The sequence below is a fragment of the Cavia porcellus genome, unplaced genomic scaffold, assembly GCF_034190915.1.
Source record: "Cavia porcellus strain 051 isolate PalLab524CR breed Dunkin Hartley unplaced genomic scaffold, mCavPor4.1 scaffold_19, whole genome shotgun sequence".
In the NCBI taxonomy this organism is placed as follows: Eukaryota; Metazoa; Chordata; class Mammalia; order Rodentia; family Caviidae; genus Cavia; species Cavia porcellus.
Genome location: NW_026947502.1, coordinates 52,842,188 through 52,865,179, shown reverse-complemented (window position 1 = coordinate 52,865,179; position 22,992 = coordinate 52,842,188). Strand labels below are relative to the sequence as shown.

The 22,992-nt window shown below is 39.1% G+C and overlaps 1 protein-coding gene across 3 annotated transcripts in view; it reads left to right on the top strand.

The window, feature by feature from the left end:
* The first annotated feature begins 12,920 nt into the window (after positions 1 to 12,920).
* Positions 12,921 to 22,992, top strand: part of Efr3a (EFR3 homolog A) — a 114,789-nt gene continuing 104,717 nt past the window's right edge. Inside the window, exon 1 of one of the 3 annotated variants that reach the window (XR_010041199.1) lies at positions 12,921 to 13,148. Coding sequence is in view for 1 of the 3 variants with exons in the window: in XM_003467373.5 (XP_003467421.3) it covers positions 13,139 to 13,148 (10 nt within the window). In the remaining 2 variants the exon portion in view is untranslated. The remainder of the gene's footprint in view (positions 13,149 to 22,992) is intronic. The other 2 variants (XM_003467373.5, XM_023564043.2) reach the window with 2 other exon arrangements.

Here is a 22,992-nt window from a genome sequence, read left to right as displayed (position 1 = left end):
AAGTGAAATGCCCCAAGAGGTGGACACTGCATACAATGACTAATTATCTGAGGCCTAAAACTTTCAAGAGCATATTTTGCTTTTCCAGAGTTCTGATTTTATTGCAATTACTTCATTCAACCATTTATTCATTATGCTGATGGTTCTCCAGATTCTTGCATGGGACATAGCTTGTTCTTCAAAAAATGGTGTGAATTAATTCCTGAAACTGACTTGTGGTGTCCTGCCAAGGAACACAAGCTTAGTGCCATGTCTCAAAGGGGCTACGCACAGTAGTATGAGATTTCTAAACAAAAGGAAGAAATTTTTAAATATATACACAACATGTTTTCAAGAAACATATCCACTGAAAACTCTTGGGAAAACAACAGATCCACTGTTTACTTAGAGCAAACTGCTATCTGTGGAAGAGTGGAGAACTTAACAAGTGATTTTAATGAAGATGCTGTGGGACAGAATTCTCCAGCACTCCGGTGCACAGTGAAGTTAGAGTATTTCTCAGCCCATGCCTGAACAATCAGTATTCCAAGGGTTCTGTAGGCCTCTTTGTTGTATGGAGATGCCCATAAACTAATAGACTCTCAAATTAAAATCAGCAAGAGGGTGATTAATGAGCATACTAGAGTTCAAGATCCAGGTAGATAGAAAAGCCTCACCAACTTAAGAAGGCTTTTGGGGCTACAATTTCCTATGAACCTTAACTGGATGGAGGCAGGACTGGGCTGTGTAAAAAGCAATAGCTTTTCATATTCATATATTTTCTCCCTAGGAAAAAACAAATGGACATTGTAAAAATAACATAGAAAATAGATCTTCAACATAAAAGACTCTTGTAGACCATCTGAGTTGCTAGAACAAAGTACCACAGTCTGGGTGTCTTAGTTACTTTCTTGCTGCTGAGACACAATACCTGAGACACACGATTAGAGAAGGAAAGGTTTATTTTGGCCCACAGTTTGTAGAGGTTTTAGTTCATAGTTAGCTGGCTCCAAGAGAAGGCGGCATGACAGAACTGCTTATGGCATGGCAAGAAGCAGAGAGAGATCAAGGGAGAGGAGATACCTTTCAGGCCACGCCCTCATTGGTCCACCTCCTCCAACCAGGCTTCACCTGTCAATATCACACCAAGATACAAACTCAGCAGACTAATTGATAAGTAACACGATACAGTCAGCTCCCTACAGCCCCATCTATGCGTACAGGAGGTCGGGAGAAATCTAAATATAAACAATAATACTGGGTAATTATAAAGCATAGAATTCATTTCTTGTGATTGTAAAGACTTCGAAATCCAAGAAGGTGCTAGCGTTAGTGTCTGATGATGCCTGCATCTTGTACCCTCACATAAATGGGGCAAAAAAGGTAAAAGGGAGGAACATTGTGTCCCTACAAGTCAGAGGACCAAGAGGGCAGGAAGTAAACTCACTAAAGCCTCTTTAATAAGGGAAATAATCTCATGACCTCGTCACCCTTTGAAGACTGTCCTCCTCAATACCTTCACAAGAGGGGTCAAGTTTAAATATGCGTTTCGGTGGGGACGCAGTCAAACCATGGCATATACAAACAAAAAATGGATGGATGAGTGTATGAAATTTTTGAATTTAAATTCTTTCCCAAATCGTGGTCAGTGAATCTACCAAAGCATGCCTATATCTAAAAGAAAGAATCACGGGCTATATAGTCAGATAGAACTCCTATAGAATCCTGGTCCTGCTTTGTCCGTGCCTCAGTTTCCATGTCTGTAAAATGTGAGTAGCTGATACCTATCTCATCAGTGATAATGAAAAATAAATGACATGTTACATTAGAATAGCCTGTTTTGATAATTACCAGTTCAGTTCACAAAAATTCTAACTGTGTCCTTTACATAAGTAAAGGTGTGCTTTCCTTGTGTCTCAGTTTGTACTGTCCATCTGTGGTAAGCTCATGGCCCTCATTAATGGCCTCTTAATATCTACTATCTTCATCCTTGGCTTTCTAGTCCCTCCCCTCCAATGATAGGCTTCTTTTGGCTATTGGGTTTTCATTTATGAATCAAAGGCTTGAAAAAGTGCTCTAATAACACCAGTACTTTGGAACCCTGTCACTATTATGTGAACACCTCCAACCTGACCTGACGGTGGGTCACGTCTAAGTTTCCCACAAGGGGCCATCCTAAACAAGCCATGCCCAAGGCAACCTAGACCCAAATCAGATGCATAGATGTGTCCATCAAAATTCAGTCAAGTGAGGCCAGATCAGTAGGACCATCCAGTGGAGACATAAACTCATGAGAAATAATCAATGATCGTCATTTTAAGCCTCTGTTTTAGGGCAGTTTGTCATGTAGTATTATTGTGGCAATAAATAACTGATGATTTGTTTAGCATCTACAGTTGAATGGAACAAGATGTATGAGTTATACCAATCAGGTACTTGGAATTTTAGAGCCACTTGGAAATTTAGAGCCAGGAACAACAAAGTACTGTCCAATCTGGGCTTGTGTTCTGCATACAGAAAATAATAAAATATGAGCGCTATGATATGAGCATTTTTGGTTGTATGAACTACACAGAAAATAACCAGTCTGTAGAGAGAAATGAGAAACAAACATTGTCCTTTAGTGTTCCTGAATTTCCATCTTATAGTTCTACATTTTTGAGCTTTCTGCATTGCTGCTTATAATTCTCCTATCCTTATAACAACTGCCTTCTTTTTGTGCCTAGATTTAAGCTAATTTAAAATAACTTCTGATCACTGCAAATCAAAGATATATTTAGGTATGGATTTTTAATCTAGTAGATTGTCTTGTTTTAATGGGCACTTAAGGAGCAGTAACTCTAACATATTCTAATTTCATAAACTAGGTAACAGTTTGTCCTTTCCTTTTGCTATATTCAGTTCAAGAATGCTTTGGTCTTTTAACTTCTGTTACACACATATGTACTTTTTTCAATTATAAAATGCCATTAGTTGCAAGACATTGTTGATTTAAGCATAGTTGTTGGGGGAACAAGGAACTCAATAAATGTATCTCATAAATCAAGAACTAAACAAAAAAACATTGCTACCTATGAAATTACAGCGTAATTTCTTCTTAGATATCACAATCTAAGCACCCAAAATGATATGTATAATCACCTAAAAAAGTGTGTATAATCATGAATGATATATCATTTTTCATGAATTTGATCTTGATGTCTACTAGAATTCCGAGACGGGCAAATGTTAGGATCATTGAAGCTTATCAGGACTTAAGTAAAACTTAAGTTCATGGCCTCATGAGAATTAGGGGTTTTTGTTTGTTGGTTGGCTGGTTGGTTGGTTGGTTTTGTCTTGGTGTTTTATTTTGCTTAATTGATTTTCCTATCAACAGAAGTAAAAATCACTTCTCTCAAAATTAGTAGGAAGCATTTGTAGATAGAACACTGGATGAAGAGCGATAGTTGGTGACATGATTGGTTTGTACCAATTTTATTTGAAATTGTTTATCATAAATTAGTATTATCTATTACTGATCATTTAAACAGACCTAAAATTTAAGGAAAATTAGTATTTCCACTTATTGTAGTCTCACTGCCTACATACATTTTGTATTAATCCTGTACTATAGAGTGATCTTTTCAAACCGGGTTAAGAAACAAATAAGAATAAAAATGTACATTAAAATTCTACCACCTAGTAATGAAAGTAACTTTTGGGACATCTGCCTGCATTGTGGCATGGTTAAAGCAGACAGTGACAATCACGCCTGTGTGCAAACTTATACCTTCTCTTCAATAGCTGGCACATTTCAGATGACATCAAATGTTGGGCACATTCTTACTCCAAAATCATTTAAATACACGAAAAAACCATCATTTTATTATTGAGCAAAAAATGATATTTTCATATTACAGCTTCAGATGTGAGCATCCCTTGCCCTCTCACTAGATTTTTCCAGAATACAATATATTTGCTCTCTGATGCACTGTGTTCTAGTACTAACTTTAGCATGTTTCCAGATAGAGCAGGGCAGTTTGAGTCGTGTGACCAAAAACACTGGAAATTTCATTCTCTGATTATGCTTTATTTTGTGCTTTTAAAACAAAACTGTAATTGAAAAATCTGGGACACAAAGAGATCTACAATATAGGCCACTCAAAGTTCTATCCATAATGTCATGCCCTGATTCTCTACTGAAACCAGAATTCGCCACACTGGTTTCTGTCGTTTTTATAAGATTTTCCTTTCTTCCATGTTTCTAAGGGAGTCTACCACTCCCGTATCCCAGTTCATTGGATATAAATAGGTCTTGGATTTGTATGTAACTACTTTGCAACCTACTCTCATTCAAGATTTAAAGTAAGTACGATTAGCAGTAATCTAAATGTAATTCTATTGTGCTTTATTGGAGACAAATATAATTAGCAAACCCGTGCTTCCAGTTAAGCTACATTAAAAACCAAGATAGCACAATTTATGGACAAACATTTCCCACAGGAGTAAACAATGTATGTCTTATTGGATGCAGTACTTTAAAATTTATTTTTTATGAGAAAGATAAGAATCAGTATCAATAAAATTTGTTTAAAACAATAGTCAATTTCTCATTTCTGTCCTTTCAAGTGAGAGAAAAACAAGTAATTATATGGAGATTGTAATTCAGCTTCCAGCCTATAAAAGAAAAATTAGTACAAAACCTATCGACATTCTTTAAAAAATTAGAAACAAATGGAAAACATGCTTCTTCTCCTGGAAGGCTTGATAATTCTTTCTAGAAGGAGACATTGGAAAAGAGACAAAAATTGCCTTTCAGTCTACACAGTCTTGACCATGCATCCCCTGTTGGGTTCATAATTTATTCTCTAGCTGACCCTGCAGACTGTAGTTAAAAGCTTGGGTTTAGGGGCAGGCAGACTTGAATTCAGAATCCAAAGCTGTTGCTTACTTATTCTCCTCAGAGAATTATTTAATCTCTACAAGCTTTAGTAGTTTCATATTAAAACAATAAGGATACTCATTTACTCAGTTTTTGAAGGATGATGTCAGAAATTTCAGATAATAGACATACTTAGACATTGTTAAATTTTACCTCTCATGATTACTTTTTATACAGAAGTAATCAGTTAGCTACAATTACAGTGATAATCAGTAATAGTGATGAAGGATATGTAAGCAAGTACTCCCCAAATCAGTGGTTTCAAATAACGATTACTTATTTAGCTCATGCTACTGTGCTACTACTGTGTGCTCACGGCTTATGCTGGTCTTTTTTTTTTTTTTTTTTTGTAAGAGGATCAAACTCACGACCTCACATTTACCAGGCAAGTGCTTGAGCTGCTGAGCCAAATTCTTGGCCTTTAGGCTGGTCTTGACTGACTCACTTGGAGGCTCTGCTTATAGGGAGCTGAACTGGGTGGGTGGGATGACTAGGGCTTCACCATGAACAAAGATACCAAGCTTCTTCATGTTTTCTGACACTCTACTTACATAGTGTTTACTCTTTACCACTGGATAGAGCAAGTTGCAAGACCAGCCCAGATTCAGGGGTGGAAAAAGATTTACATCTTTAGGGAATTATGTAATTTCTCCAAGCTTTAATTTCACTAAAAACAAAACAAAACAAAAACAACAACAAAAAACTTCACAAGTGTACACAAAGCTAGGAAGAAAAATTGAGACAATTTTTCCAATCAACTACCAAGTGTTTCTTTTCTTTTCTTCTTTTTTTTTTTTTTTCAGCAGTGAACAAGAATTTATTCTTGGCCAAGATTAGGAGACGAATGAAATAAAATTCAGAAACTATTCAACTCACTAGTGGTAGGGAGGTCATACATACAGGACAAAGGAAATGAGGGGGTATTTTCTAGGCATAGGCAGAGATTTCCTGGGAATATAGGTGCTGTTATTTTTGGTCCTTTTATGATACTTTCTGGTCATCATCATAGCCATCATCAGCTGTTCACGGCACTAGGAGGTGTGTCATTCAGTGTGCAGGTGGGATTATAACACAGGTATAGGTTGCCTGGTCATTCTAGATTAGAGCCAGTAAGATTTGGCTAGCTCACCTAAAGAAGGACTTCTGCCTTGTACCTGTTCTGCCCTCAAAGGTAAGAATAACTGTGGAGAGGTAAAATTTTAGCTGGGCCAAGCAGGCTATATAAGTTCAGGACAGGGTAATAGTATTCACATGTCTTCTTTTAGCAGCTTTATTTTGTTTACTTTTTCCGGCTTCCCAAGCTTGCAACCCTACATTCTGAATCCAGCGTGGGACTCCCCACTCCTTGTGATTGAATGAACCCCTTGTGTTCTTTCCTCCTCATCCCTTCCCTCTCTTGCTGGATTTCTAGGTACTTGCTCATTGAATATTTTACCATATTCTACTTTCAAGAATTATCTCATGGTTCTTGTTTGCTTATTTGACCTGTGATCACTTCCTCTGTTGACCTCAGATATCTGGGTAAGGAAATACTTCTTGCAAGAATTATGGAAAAAGAAGAGTATGACGAAGTTGAATGTCTGTTGGTCTTTTCTTAGTTATGATGACTTCAGTCTTTTAATTCCTTAGTTTACGTATCTGGGTTTCTTGTTTTCATGTCTTTATGTTCATTTCTTCTCTTTTTGTTTTTTTTTTTTTTTTTTTGGTCTTTTTTGTTTTTATCGGTACCAGGGATCGAACTCACGACTGCCTGCTTGCAAGGCATGCGCTTATGCCGCTGAGCTAAATCCCCAGCCCCGTTCATCTCTTCTCTTTTTCCTTCCATTTCTTCATCTTCTGAAAATATTTAATATGTTCCATAACAGCATATACAGTGATAAGTAAGATCTGACTCTAGTTATATGAAAGTCTTGTGAAGGACCTAGGATGCCATTCTATTAAAAAGAACATTTTCTTTTCACCCAGCAGCTTCATTATACCCTGTGTTAAATGCTAGCTAGCATTTTAGTAAATAACAATGAGAGATAATGGTTTAATTGTTTAAAATAATAGTGTTTCTAGCAAGGGTTTCCAGCTGTTTTGCCTGATTTAATCAAGAACTCTTAACCTTATTATCTCTGGATTTTCTTCCCTCCATTTGCAATTCTCTTTATAAAGTACCGATGACTGGGACAGTTGGTTAGGGGGTGCCTAGGATTGTATGTTTTCTACATTGTCCTAGTTGGTATAGAAAAGGTTCGGTGACGGTGAGAAGCTTTTTCATTTGTCCTCATGAATGTTCCCAAGCTACTCTGGCCAGACATGAGTGAGCAAACTACTGTGGAATTCATAGTGCTATGGTCTCAAAATGTAGAAGTGTAACCAATAACAAAAACAGCCTCATGTGTGGTACAGGAGACCCTGGGCTAGAGCCTTACGGGGCTTCAAGTTTCTGAAGGCAGCGGAGCACAGTGAAGGCAGTAAGGCACTGAAACATCCGGAGAGCTTTTAAATACACCTAGATCCAGGTCATGCTGCAGACCAATACTACATGGCGATCTTGGGAGTGAAAACCAGGAATCAGTAGTTTTTAAACTGCCCTGCTGATTTCAAAGTTCAGTGAAGGTTGAGAACCACTGTCTTGATAAGACTCACAAAACCCTGCAGCACAAGGGTATGTTTTTTTCATTTGCAAAACAAGAAAGATTCAGTACAGACAGATCAAAGACTATCATAAACAGGAAAGGGGAATGGCAGGATTCAAACCCAGGTTTCCTAAGTCCAAAGTTTGTGTTTTTATGCCACATAAGAATTGGAGAATCTTGAGTCACCACTAAGCAATGGTAGAAATAAAATGAAATGGAAAAAAAGCATATTATTAATGTAAATAGTTAGTGAGAAACAAACCTATGTAATGAGAACACCTAATTGCATCAAAGTGACCTTTTGGGAATAAGCTTTTAGGAGAAGTAAATAGACTTACAGTTATTTCCTATAAATTCTGAATTTGCCAGCAATTACCTTGCAAGCACTAAAATGCATGCTAATTAAAAGTGAGTCATTTCAATGCAAGATTTGGAACTTGAAACAAGTATTGGTCTAAACTGGGAACATGGCTATTTTGGGAACTTTGGACTAAAAGCTAATGCTCTAATAGTATGTTGACAATGACCTTTCTTATATTATTTAGATCATTTAATTATTTTCCAAAAAGGAATAAAACACCAAGGACCAAGAACTTCTATTCTTAATGGCTTATCATCTGAAAATGTACCATTAAACATAAAAAAAATTCTATTTAATTTCTAGTGAATGTTTTCCTTAATTTGAAGCTGACATTCTTTTTGAAATACGAATGTGTATACATTCATATACACTAATGTGTATACATTCATAAGTGGACATTATTACTGATGATTAATGTATAAGAATCAGGTGTTCAAGGCCTAACCAGCCTGGACGTACCAATGAGGGCACATTAGTGTCCAAATTATACTGCTTTTTCCCCCCACTTGTACTTACAGAGCCTTAGCAGCCCTCATTTGAATCGGCCTCCTTTGTTTCAGATAGTGTCAGCAACCTGCCTTTCAGATATACCATGAATGTATGCAAATGAATTCTGGGAGTATCAAGTCATCTTAGAGGTTTAGGGAGATCTACCTGGAACTGGTGATACTTGAAAACACTTTCAGGCACAATCATAATCCTCATTCATTGTGTAGTATAGTCTGTCTGTGAAAGATCTTTCTGTTAATTTTTTTCTCATTTTCCTTTTCTCACTCATTTCCCATTTCCTCTTTAAGTATCATTGTAAAAGTCCACACTATTTTTTATGCATATGTTTTTAATTTCTATAAGCAGCACAATGAAGGAAATATCAACGATTTTTAGTTCAGTCTCACAACTATTTTTAAAATCAAGCCATATTGTTGATACGTATTCATAGCATGTATGAATCCACCACATTTTACAAGTGATGAATCTTGGGTTTCTCTAACCCTCAGCCCCACTCTTTGCTAGCATAGCAGTAACCCTCCTTATCCATAATGTTTACAAATTCTGTCTTAGTTACTTTTTACTCCTGGTTACAAAATACCCGATACCCAAAATTAGCAAAGGAAAGGTTTGTTTCTTAGAGTTCTTGGAGTTTCCACTCTGTACTTAGCTGGCTCCAAGGCAGCTTGGCATGGCAGGGATGCCTTCATGGCTGCCACAAACAGCAAGGTGCAAACCAGCAAGAGAGAGAGAGACATACCTCTTTCCCGTCATTAGATCAAATGCTGGCTCCACTCCTATGCAGGTGTAGCACTCACACCACCAATTCAATCAGGAACTAGATTTGGTTGAGTCCATAATTGCATGAGGCTTGGGGGCCACTGATATAAACCATGACAGATGTTTTTGAGAAAACTGTCAGAGCCATATAACCACTGGGTCCTAAGGCTTTCTGAATTATGCTAACTATTCATGAGTTTAAGGATGAACAAAAGTTTCCTAAAATAAAGAGCATAGGAAAGACTATTCCAGCTGGGAAATCAGCAAGGGCAAAAGAGTGAACAAGTGCATTAAAATGGTAGAATCTTGGATTCTAAGTCATTGGAAACAGGAAAGAAAAGGGAGTGGTGATGGGGAACTAGAGAGGTCTCAAGACCAGATCTTCAAAGGTCTTCTATGTCTCTAAACTCAACCAAGTGGTTTAAATACTGAGTCACTAACAAGTGGTAAGTAGGTAAAAAGCTTCTCAGATTTACTGAAGAGGCATCTGCCTGCCCTGTATCTTAATAAGGACATGTGTGAGGAGACACTAATGTGGTCCAAACACCCAAGATAGTGCATCCTTTCCAGAGGAATCTAGAAGCTTCTCCCAATGTGTGCCTCACCCACACTGTGCATGGATGAGTACTAGATAGGGTGGGGATGGAGGAGATGCCTAGATGGCAGTTCACGCAGGTCTAAACTGGGCTTCAAGGGAGAAGGACTGGAGTAGAGAGGATGGAAAGGAAAGAAAGGTGTTTGTAAGAGGGGACAAAAGAAGTGTTGAGGAGAGTCTAATGATCTGCTCTTAGATCAAGTGCCAAAAATGGTGGGGGCAGAACTGGTATCTGGAGGGTTCAATGATGAAAGGTGCCTTCTACGTATGGTAACACAGTTACTCAAATCCTATGTGTACTAACAAGGAAATGATGTGTATAACCCAAACGTCACGACACTACTATTCTTGACTCTCATCTGCCCTTCCTCAGAATCTCTGGTTGCTGCTTTTATTTCTGCCAATAATACAAAACCAAAAACCAAGGGGATTTTTAAAAAAGGCATTATAGGCCAGAATATCTGAGGGCTTTTGAGACCTGCATTTTTTTAGTAACATAAGCAAAAATATCTACCTTGAGGCGTCATATCTCTCACTGGCTTCTAGGACATAGCCCTAAGATCTCTCTTTCTGACTGTGCCTTTGCTGGTTCGACATCCTCCTTCCGAGGCTTCTGAGTCCCAGCTTTATGTTGTCTCTAGATTAAAGAAGTCAAATCTCTCAGTTTGGGACCCCACAGCCCCTCTTCAGCCTGGAATGCCCAGCTCCCCTCAGATTTGTTTACTGAGGTGCCTCCCTTGGATGGCACCTCAAGCTCAGTATGTCAAATAGAAGCATGCATCTTTTCTTCAGGCCCCAAGAAAACATTTTCCCAGCACCATGGCTTTCCTTGTTCCGACTTTGGAGTTACGTAACCAACAGATGTCTCTGTATTGCATCCAAGCTAGCAGCCAACAAATCTCAGGGATCCTTTTTCTGCATTAAGAATTAGCTCTTTTTCCAGTCACTCAAAAGACTAAGCACCTAATACTTCTGCATCAGTTCAAACTTCCCTAATTAGTTGCTTCCATTGTTTTCCTACCACACTGGCTACCCTGCAGACCAATGGTTCTAATAATTTAAAGCTGTTGTACTGATTAGGAACAAAGAAGGATTTGTTAAAGATGAATTCCAAACCTGAGTATAAAGTTTATTAACTGTTTCTATTTTAGCTGTTGTGTTTTCTTACTGTGGAATACATACAGGCATCCCTCAGCATACACAGGGGACTAGTTTAAGAATCTCCCACAGACCCCAAAATTCTTGGATGCTCAAGTCCCTCACATAAAGTGACATAATCCTATGTAAGTACAGTATCTACTGTATATAACCTACACATTGTCCTTATATTTTAATCAGCTTGATTAATTATAACAAATACAATGTAAATGCTATTAAGTTCTCATATTGTTTAGTGAATAACAAAATCATCTGTACCTGTTCAGTGCAAGTGTTTTTTTTCCTTAAATGTTTGGTTGAGTGCTAGGAACTCACAGACTACTGTTCATTCCACTATCCCAGCAACTTTGGGATACAGAGGGCCAACTGTATGCACATTATCTACACAGTTATTAAATTAATACGCTCTAGGCCCTACTGCCTGTCAGGCAAGTAGCTGTGTATCAAGATGTACATGCATATTCACTTATAAATATGAACAGGATATGGGTTGCTGCCATTTTCTGAGAATCATATAGTACTGTACTAGATTTAGATTACCAACACTTAGGGCAATTTAATATTCAAAGAAAAAAGTGCTACAGTAGAGGCAAATCAAGATAGCACAAAAAGCCTGGCATATAGCTCAGCGGTACGGTGCCTGCCTGGCAAACACAAGGTCATGAGTTTGGTTCCTTGTACCAAAAGGAAAAAAACCTCACAAAAGTCCTGAGGAAGGGGTGGCTGGGGATTTAGCTCAGCAGCATAAGCGCCTGATTTGCAAGCAGGTAGTGGTGAGTTTGATCCCTGGTACCGATGAAAAGGAAAAAGACAAAAAAAAAAAAAAAAAAAATCCTTTGGAAGACAACTGGGAAGGAGCAGAATAAAACTTCATAGGTGATAAAAATATGCAGTAGTATACTGACACCTAAGGAAAGTAGGGGTCAAGTACTTAGTGTAGCTTTTCGCATCAGCGAAAGGGAGTTTCTTTCATAGCCACTGAACATATTCTCTTCTCCACAGCTTCTGTGACTCATTATTGCCTTCCACCCTCCCCACCCAAGTCTTTGCTGATGCAAACTCTGCTTTCTCCTAAATTCACTCCAGACTTACTTCCTCCAAGTCCTTCCTGGTTCTTACTTAGCTCTGTGTGTCTCCTCTGGCACTACTCTGTAGGATACAGGTCCTCACACTTAAACGGGTATTTAAATCCCCACTTAACGGTTCAGTAGGTTTACTTCAGGGTCTAGGAATCCACTTCTTACCATGTCATTTGGGCACAAAGGGATCATGAACCTCTTTGAGAAACATGGTTAGTTCTCTGCTGTTAGGTGTGCACACAACCCACTACTCCTAGCAAAGTATATGTATATACTGTTAGGTGGTCTTGCTTTAGTGTATTTCAACCTTGTGTTTATTAAGAGTGAGGCACAGAGGTCAAGTCAGTGCTGTAGACCACCCTCTCCGTTGGAGACTAACTCCTTTTTTTTTTTTTTTTTTTTTTCTTGAGACAGGGTCTCACTTTGTATCCCAGGTAGTCCTGGAACTCACAGCAATCCTCCTGCCTCAGCCTTTTGAGTGCAGGCATTACAGTGTGTGCTACCGTACCCTGCAGACTAACTCCTGAAGCACAAGATCCCCCTTAATGTCAGCAAAATATCAAGAGGAAATGACATATCTATTCTTAAAAAAAAAAAAAAAAAAAAAGAAAACAAAGCACAGCGATCAGACCGTAGGGTGAGTCTCAAATTGCACTTTCAGACACTGACAGAGTTCTTTCTAGACTAATCAGCTTGTAAGAAAGAGGAAAAGCCATTACTCTTGCAGTCACAACCCTAAACGTACGCAGTCCGATAGGTGCGGATAAAAACGAACGCCACTCGAGTCGCCAGCATGACACAAACCAAAGGAGCCCGTCTCGACGGGTAATTGTGCTCTTACGCACGCCAATGCCAGCTTGTGCTCTCGAGACCCAGCCAGCCCCTCTGGCAGGGGCGGGGCCAGGACGCCGGCGACGCGCTGACGTCACGGACGTGAGTACGCCTAACGCGACGTGCGGCCCGGAGCCGTCTGTCGGGGGCAGCTGTGGCTGCCTTCGTTGCGTGAGTGGCGTCCGCGCCCGCCTTCTCAACCCCGCTGTCTCGTCTTCACCCGGGCTTCGGCAGCCCGGCGTCGGCGGTCATGCTGCCTGCGGCGCGCCCTGCGCGGCCCCGCTGAGCCTGGAGCGGCGGCGAGCGCGGCTTGGGGTCACCATGCCTACCCGTGAGTGCCGGGCGGCGGGGCAAGGGGAGTTGGGAGGCTGCGGTGCGCCTGGGCAAGCGGGCGGGCGGGCGGGCGGGGAGAGCGGGAAGTGCTCGCGCGCCGCTGCTGCTCTGGTTTCGTTTCGGGGAAGCCTTTCCAAGGGCGGCGTGAACCCCTTGCACAGATCTGGGGACTGAGGCCAGAGCCTCTAGGGTACCTCTGGGACTCTGGGGTTGGCCTGCGGGACTTTTTAAAAAAAGTTTCGGAGGTTTTCCCAGCCAGCCTTCCAGTTTAATGGAACTTTCTGGAATTACTGGAAATGGGTGCAAGCGGATGCCAGGGCCTTTTCACTCCAGACGTGTCCTTGTGGACGCGTTCCCGGGAGCCCTTCCCGGCCGTCCCAGTCCAAGCCTGTGCTGTCTGAAAGGGAACTTGTTTTGTATGGGTGCTTCAGAGGAGTGCGGCTTCAGATTCGGCTGGGCAGCTTCAGGTTCGGCTGGGCGGCGATTGAAATGCCAGTTTAGAGCACTTGCCCATTGAATTACATTCCGCAGGCGCCTGGACCACAGAATCTGTCTAGTGACCTTTCCGGTGTCACCGAGGGCCCCTAGGGTTGAACATGCTGGGCGTTGGAAGCTTTTTGGACGTATGCGGTCCAAGCGCCCTATTACTAATGACCCGTTTTAAAATGATTCAGATAATCGCAGTGTGACTTTAAACCCAGTGGCCTGTATGGATATGTGAAGGCTTCGTGTTATCTTTACTCCCAGTTTTCCTTACAGGAAACTGAATTTCCAGGTCAGCTTCAAATCCATGTTTTGTTTACTGTGTTTCTTGATATTAGAAAGATTTCTTTAGTAGTAATGATACGTCCTTCATTTTACAGATTACTTTTAATTTTCTTAACCACGGAGTGGATTTTGTTTTGTTTATGTAGTACCTGTGTCGTTAACTCTTTTCGGACTTTGCATCCAGTCAGCAGTTTATATTTCTGTTTTAGTCCTCTAGGTTAGAAGAATATCATTTAACATCATTATTCTTAATATTGTCAGTTTATTATGTCAGAGTTTATGTTCACGGTTTTTAGTGAATATTTGATAAGATTACTGTTTTATGACGGAGTGGAATTGTGCTGCAGATAAGGGTTCTGACATGAGAGGAAGAGTATTTTGCCTTTTCCTTCCTTTGGTGATCCCAGTTGTCAAAGTTGCTGGGATAGTGGAATGAACAGTAGAACCTCCTAGGAGTTGTTTGTAGAATAAATTCCAACCATTAAGCATATAAGCAGAGACTGAAAATTACTATTTTCTTTAGGAATGAGAAAATTTGGTTCAGATAAGCGATCTTATTCTTTAAAATGTTAAATGGTGGAGAGAATTATTTGCAAGCTTTACTTAAAGAGTTTTAGCTAACTAAGTGTAAGACTTTTCTGTAAAATGAAAGGGTTAGAGATGATTGCAATAGTCTTTATGACTCTAGAATTCAGAAAGCATCTCTCCTGGTGGTAGAATTATTTTAATATTGGTATTTTGTTGCTTATTTAGAATAGAGGTACTCAGTCATTGAAATGGGTTCATAAGTAGAATCAAGATGTTGCAGCCAACCGATAGGGTATAGCTATATTAGCTAAACAGTTGTATATCTTATGAATGTTAACATTTGCATCGTTTGAGTTATTTTGGAGAGCCTAAACTCTGAAAAAAGCAACTACATGGTAGGAGGCCTTACAGGAAGTTTCAGGGCACAGGAACCGTTCTCTAGTCTTATCATTCTGTTTTCAGCCTGTAGGGTGAAACAATCACTAGGCACAGATTTCAAGGCCTTGTCACTGAAGGATCTTTTCAACCCTCAAACCTGTAATTTGACACATTTTCCTAAAGCCCTTTATTTCATTTTCTATTCAACAAAGAACCGTTGAGAAGCTTTTGATTGTGTTTTCAAACTCTGAGTCAGTATTAAATTGGAAGAAGTGTTAAAGCATTTCAATCCAATCATTTTATTTTTGCAAGTCAGGAGACTGAGATTTGGTGAGTTTTAATGACTTCTCTGGGGACACATGTGGAGTAGAATCTGGCAAAGAATACAGATGTGTGCTTTATAATCAGTGACCACAATAAGCATAGATGTAGTACTGTGTTAGCACTAAGTCCATAATAGTTTAGCTTCCTGCCCCTGTGGGTTATATTAAGACAAACATGAGTTTGATTAGAATTTAAATCAGAATTTCTAATGCTGTGCCAGGGATTAGTCCAGCTGCACAGTCAGTGCCTGCCTGGCAAGATCAAGGTTCTGAGTTCCATTCGTTGAACAAAAAAAAAAAAAAAAAGAAAAGAAAAAGAAAATTAGTATGCTTGCAAGAATTTCTTCTTCTTCTTCTTTTTCCTCTTCTTCCTCCTCTTCCTCCTCCTTGTCCTCTTCCTCCTCCTCTTCTTTTTCTTTTTTTCTTCAAAGTTTTGGGGATCAAACTTAGGGTCTGAGCGTGTTCTTCAAGGACTCTACCACTAGGCTGAGAAAGCTTAACATTTTCCTTGGCTTCCACCTTCTCGCAGGAACTTGTGGGGAGGCTGCAGATTCCATGGTGTGCTGGATAGATGCTTGGTTATACAGGATAAAGGTAAACTTTTTCTTGAAGCACTTGAATGGGAGGGGCGGCTGAGTTTGCAAATAATGCACCTGAAAACCAGTCTAGTAAAATGTGCTTTTATTCTGCATGAAAAGTTATTACATGTTGGGCAGAGAAACCAAATGCTTTACCACTCTTTGTTATTAAACTGTGTTTTGCAGTAATCATATGGGGTTATTTTCTATTCTCATTTGAATATGGATATTGATAGTGGTCATACTTATTAGATGTGGTAATGTGGTCACTTCATATTTGGTTTGGAGTTTTTCTCCTGAATGAGGCTAATTAACTCTTTTTTCAGTCCATTCTTATGGAAAGAAGTGCAGAAAGAATTGTGTTGTGTGAAGTGTTTCCTTATTTATGTGCAGACTTGTTCTATACAATCATATTACTGCCTTTTGTTTTCATTCTTTCCTTCCCCCATTTCTTCCCTTTTTCCTTCTTCCCTTCACCTTCTTTTTTCCCTTCTTCCCCACGTACTACCTCATGTCCTGCCAATAATTGAAGCTGACCTTTGGCTTGATATTACTTTGGTTGCTGCTGAGGTCTTATGTCTTAATCTGCCCTACTTTTGGGGACATACAGCTGCATCAGAGATTACATAGAAATGAGATTAGGCTGTAGGAGAGGGGAGCTTGACTTTGAAAGGTTTTATGTGCTATGAATAGAAGAAGCTGCTAATTTGATTGAAAGCATATGCAAGCTGTCGAAGTCATAATTACACTGGCTATTTTACAGGCATTCTAGCAGTTTCTGATCTGTTGGTTACTTTATGAAGAATTATAGTTTGCTATTAGTATTAGGAACTAAATATTGAATACTGAGGATTTGTATTCTATTGAGTATTTATGCTTTTTATGAATTGTGTTATTTAACTCTCATACTTGCAGGGAGGCTATATTTGATGTGCTTTAGAAATGACAAGATTGAGGTTCAGATATTTTCATCATATTTCTAAATCATATAGTACTTCTGTATGAACAGCATTTTCCTTACAGGCCCCATTTTTATATAGAGGAGGTCTGTCTCCTTTAGAAACTCTAGTAGGAAACACTTTCGTTCTTCAGTGGTAGTACAAAGGTTTTTATTGATATTGACTTGGAGGGGGCCTATATATATATGCCTGTTAAATAAACGAATAAAGATAATATATTTTTACACAATACAGTACTATTCTGCCATAAAGATAAACTTAAGACACATCAGTAAATGGATGCATCTTGAGACCCAAATATTAAGTAAAATAAATCACACAAGCTTAAATATTGTATGGTTTTTGTTCTATGAGAAACTCAAATTTATGAGCAAAAAGCAAAGTAGGGAGATCTTTGACAAACTGGAAGGAGAAAAAGAAATGGAGCATGAAGGTATGGGGAGAGGTAGGGAATGTAAAAGGAATTAATACATGTTGGGTACATGTACCAACTCCCCACAAATGTAATTGTTGTGTACTACAAACATGTACTAATTTGAAAAAAAATTGAGAATGTACAGAAAATCCCATTATGGTGTGTAACAGCTTTAGGAAGTAAGGGTGGACCAGAAAATAGAACATAAGCTATTATGCTGCATTAAGGGTCTTAGACATTTTTGCTGACTAAATTCAGATGAAATCCAGAATTCTCCCGGAAAAAAAGTAGGTTTTCGTATAGTTTGCACACAAATTTTATACATAATTTGAAGTGATTCAGAGTGACACTGATTGAGATGGACCCATTGGAAAAAGTTTATTACCTGAGTGACAGTTAAGAACGTAGTTGACACTAGAGTTATGAACTCAGTTGGTTTGTTGGGCTGGTAGTAACTCAAGTTGGTTGTAAGTCAAGACTATTTTTTCAAATAATGGAAATACCCATAATGTGTTGTGAATCTCCCAAAGCACCCCTTAACTAACCTTTTCGTAATAAAGTTATATAATGTGCATAGTTTGCCAGAAACACCGGTATTTTTCCTAGCATAACCAAAAAGTTATAAAATGTACATAGTTTACCAGAAACACCAATTCTGTACCGTACTTGCCATTCCGAATAACCTCTTAGCTCTCAGGAAGGGAGGGTGAGATGAAAGGTGGTGGTGGTTTGGAAGGAGGGTCCCTTCTCTAAGAACGTCCGGAATCTGGCTCTGTGTGTCCTTTCTCTCCTTGGAAGGACCTGCTTCTAGTCACAGGGTCTCAACCATTTCACAACTAAAACTGGTCTTAGTTTGTCTGTTTTTCTTTCTTTAACACTGTTGTGTAGCATGCCATGACACTGTCATTGAGCAAGTGAGTAGAATGATTGGCCTTTTCTCTAGGTGGGTCTTCTCTACAGATGTGTGTGGCTCTGTCCATGTTTCAGGGTTCCTTTGTTTCAGAAGAGCTTTGCTGCTGCGATTGTTGGCACTCCCCCTCCTCTTCAGAGGCTCCTCCACTGCTGTTCTCTGTTGCTCAGCCAGATGTTGCTTGTTTCTCTGTAGACAGTTTCTGAGTATTCCTCCACCACAGCCTCAAACGTCATCAGCATTGTCTACCTGCCAGCCTGTGGACTCTGCTGTAGTGACAGTGTCATCAACCACAAGGTCAATTTGAGGCACAGGCTCCTGTACACTGGCTTCCTTATGCAAATCTTTATCAAGATGGTGGATTTTAACATGCTGTACATATTAGTGAGATCAGTCACATGAGTGTCACTCTCATATTTCTCTACAATTTCTTTTTGTTTTTGCTTTCTTCACTTTTCTTTAGCTTCTTTTCCAGCTTTTTAGGGGCCATTTTGTTAGAAGTGATCATAGCAATGATATAAAACACAGACTAAAATCAGTCCATAAATGCTCACGTCAGGGCTGAGATTGATGCTTAATGTAGTTTACATACACTTTTCTGGCATTTCAAGACTTTGTTTACAGTCATACAAGTGGCCAATGTTCAGGTGGTAAGTTAAAACTAAATTCCAGCCATGACCCAAGTTGTTTATATGTGAGACTTGTAGTTCAAGAGTCCACTGTACCATCATTTGTCTAATCACATTGTTCTTAAGTTCTTACCTTTTATCTTCATCCCTAAGTTTTAAAAAACAGCTTCCTTGTTTTTTCCGAGCTGTTAGTGTATTGAAATCTTTTAGTTAGTAGACAAGTGTTACCTATGAAGAGAGTTAGTTTAAGAATGCAGGATCACCAGAGAAAAGAACTGAGAGAGAGAGAGAGAGAGAGAGAGAGAGAGAGAGAGAGAGAGAGAGAGAAAGGGAACACCAAACAAATAGACATTTGGAGGGCAGAAAGAAATTTAATCATATCACTAGAGAGAAAATGAAGCCACCAGCATAGTTAGCTGAGTCTTGCTAATGTCAGGTAAATATGCTACCACATGCTTGAAACTACTTCCATCCTTGATAGAAGATTATGAGAGAGAATATTATAAATATTATGAGTAATAACTTGGTCAAAATTAGTATCAAATAGAAAAATTATAATAAGAGGATTTATGCAAATCTGAATGGAAAACAGCCCCACATTTGGTGCCAAATATAGAGAGCCTGTCCCAGACCTCATTGCAGGGTCTGGGAAATTTATGCTTGTAATCCTGTGGAAAAGTTGTTGGCATTGTAGGAGTTAATTCCAGTCTAGCACTTCCAGGGCAGCCTCATGGTGAGAATAAAGACACCAAGGCATATTTATAGTTCTGGGGAGCCAAGGGGTCCTAAGTCCAGCTAGGGAGATGATTAACCAGAGCAAAGACCTCTACTTGGGGGCTAAAACCCAGTCTTATTCATTGTGAAGAAGGGAGTGGCTGAAGGATGAGTGACTGAGGATGGTGGGAAGCCAGTGAGTGCTGTGAGCTGGGCTGGTAGAGGCCTGAGTTGACCTGTGCAATATGCAGAGAGTAGGGTATGCAGGAAGCCTAATCTTCTTAGCATAATTTGAGGTAGTATCTACCGTTTTGGGGTTGGTGCTTCAGCTCTAGTGTGTAATCTTTTATGTCCTGGGAAGAAGTCATAGCCTCTTATCTCACGGCTGATCCAGTGTGGAGCATGGTTCTCTCTCCCACTTGGCTCACATTTTCTGGGAGCTGTGGGGTCGATGGGTAACACTGACCTGTGTCCTTGGTTCAATGACTACATATCAGCACCTGGGTTAGACCGATTTGCATTACTTGAAGCTGATTAAAGGGATAAGAAAAAGTCCCAGCCAGCTCTGTACATATCAGTACATGAAAATAGGGCCAGATTTAGCTAAATTGGAGACCATAGCTCTTCTTTCAAGGAGAGTTGGCCAGGTGGTCCTACACAGTGGCGATCCTATATATTTAGGGTACAGAACTTCACTTATTGTGATAGACAGTATAATGATTAGTAAAGATTCTGGGGGAAGTGGTTAAGCTTCATTAATAAGAGCTAATTAAACTAGAATCAACTTTGTTCTGTCATTACAAAGACTAGCAATAAAATGCAAAGACATTGAGGTGCAGTTGAAAAGATAGAGGTGAAAGTTTGTTCAGCTTTTGTGGAAAGCAATTTGGCAGTATATAGTCAAGTCTTTATTAATATTTATACCCACTGGCCCAGTAGTTTCACTTCTGTTTTCTTCATGATTAAAAACAGGGTGGCAAAGATTTTGAATCAAAGCACTATCACAATAATATTTATAAAATAATAAAAACCCAGAAATGTACATCCAAGAATGGAAAATTGGTAGTATATATTGTACTTATTAAGGTACTGAGATTATAATTTTTTACTTTCTCTAATTTGTGTCTTCATATTTTCTTTGTTAGCATTCTGTAACAAAAAAGAGAAGCTTGGTCTAAAAATTCATCTATTGGGCCGGGGATTTAGCTCAGTGGGGAAGGTGCCTGCCTGGCAAGGGCAAGGTCATGAGTTCAATCCCCAGTAACTGCCCCCCCCCCCCGCCCAAAAAAAAGCTTTTTACAGATTTAAGATAATTTCTTTTTTCAAAAACCTGACATGAAACAGGAGCATAAGAGTGGGGCCAGCAGACCAACAGACTTTTCTAGTGTAAATTTGTTCTTTAGCATTATATTAGCTGACTGTGTATCTCAGTACCTTTCCCTGAGGGATACAGGAAGCAATCTATGTGTTTGCCCACTTGATACGACAAACAGTAAAGTGTGGAAAACAGGATTTGTACCCTCCTTTATGTTCCATGGGACATTTTTGTGTATGTTTACTTGAGCATCACAGAGGGTCACAAGACTCAGTCCACTGTAGGATTAGTTAAGGCGGTCTTTTGATTTTTCTGATAGAAGAACCCCATACAGTACAGTACCATGTGAAAAACTAGATTTTCACATTTTGAAGAAGGTAAAAAATGAATTTACCAGATTACTCATGCGCAGATGATGACGATGATTAATTAGGGTAAAATACATGCTTTCATAACAAAAAAGTGGTGCGGGTTATGGTTTACTGGTTTTCAGTTGATGTTATGTTTGCTAACAGTACTGGTTAACCAGTACAGGAACTGTACACAGGAACAAAGCAGAAATTCCAAATGAAATGTTGCAATTTCAGAACAGAATTCTGTAGTACCTTCTTTGGATTTCAGAAAGATACAAGATTAGCGTCATATGGCAAAGGAAAGCAACCTGGTACTGCTGATGTTTACCCTTCATCATGATGGAAATACTGATAGGGAAGCCTCGACAAAACAGAAGCCTGAGCTGGAAACATTCAACAGCAAAACCAAAGGTGGAGTAGGTGTTATCAGTGAGTTATGCAGCAACTGTTACCTCACTTGAAACATAAGTTATTGGCCTGTGGCTGTGTTTTACTTGGTCTTAAACATGTGTGACAGAGTTTGATAGCTTACAAAGAAAATAAATTCAAAGTATCATGGAGAAAATTTCTTAAGAGGATTGGAACTGGAGCTCACCGAGAGCTCATTTACAACAGCAAAAAGAAAATGTTTCTGTCCAGGGAACTGCATAAAAGAATTACGGAGCACACCGCGGAGCTGATGGGCAAACTGGCAGGTGCAGTATCACAAAGACCTGTTACAACAACAGGAAAACAAAAAAGATGTCCACTGTGCCCTACCAGAAAGTACAGGAAAACAAAACATAGGTGCTTTCAGTGTCAGCAATCCTTGGGTGTAGAAGGTGCAGTTGTCATGTGCGAAGACTGCCTAGGGTGTAACAGTTGAAGCACAGTTTATTTCTGTGGTAGAGTTTTATGTTTACAATGCAGTTCACATAGGTTTTATTTTTGATGTCATCTTTTAGGTTTTGTAAGCAAGTAAACAGTGGATGCGAAAATGTCTATTTTAAGCACTCATTACATATTTGACATTTTATTTTATTGATATAATATTTTGCTGCTAAGTGCAGGTTGTATATAGAAGCTCCTGACAAAGCAAGAAGAGAGGTGACAAGACTGCCACATAGGAAAGGAAAGCTAAGCACACATGCTGTCAGTGTAAGCAAGATGTGTGCATCGAACTAGCAGTTGTCATATATGAAAACTACCTTGGGTGTCTTGACGCAAAATTCATTCTTGTGGTAGAGTTAAATTGGTATTTTTATTGTAGTCCGTGTAAGAATTTTATTTCTGATGTTTTAGGTCTGTAAACAAATAACACAGCTGATGTGAAAACGCTGATGTCTGTGGCACAATACATATTAAGAATATATTTTATTAATATTTTGTTCCTGTTAACTGCATGTTATATAACAACATTCAGACAAAGTAGCAAGACCACTGAGGTGTCAAGTATGTCTTACAAAAAGGCCAAGAAAACAAAAGACCTGCTATTTGTATGAGTGATGCACGTGTATGAAACATACTGTTGTCATGTATGCAGACTGCCTTCGGTATGATAATTGAAGTAAAGATTTTTTTTTGTAGAGTGCTGTTGGTATTTTCATTGTAGTCCATACAGGAATTTATTTCCGATGTTCTTTTTCAAAGTTTGTATCCCCAAAATCAGGCAGTATTGAAAATTGGGATTTTTAAAAATAAACAATAAACATTAAAAACTCAGTACTTTATTTTTGTGGTATTTTTCCTGTTAAATACTCATTGTTTAGCAAAACTCATAAAATTGGTGATTCATCAGTAGAAATATTCTAAAAACTAAATATGGGTCTAACAGACCTATGTTTATGTACCTTGAAGACAGAATTAGTCTCATGCCCCGAGCTAAAATAGTGTGCTGAACTGTGCCTGTAGAAAAGAACTGTGTATAATCAGTCATACCGTGTCAGCAGTTTACACTGGCTTAGGAAAAGAGTGCATTGCTCCCTGACAAGTT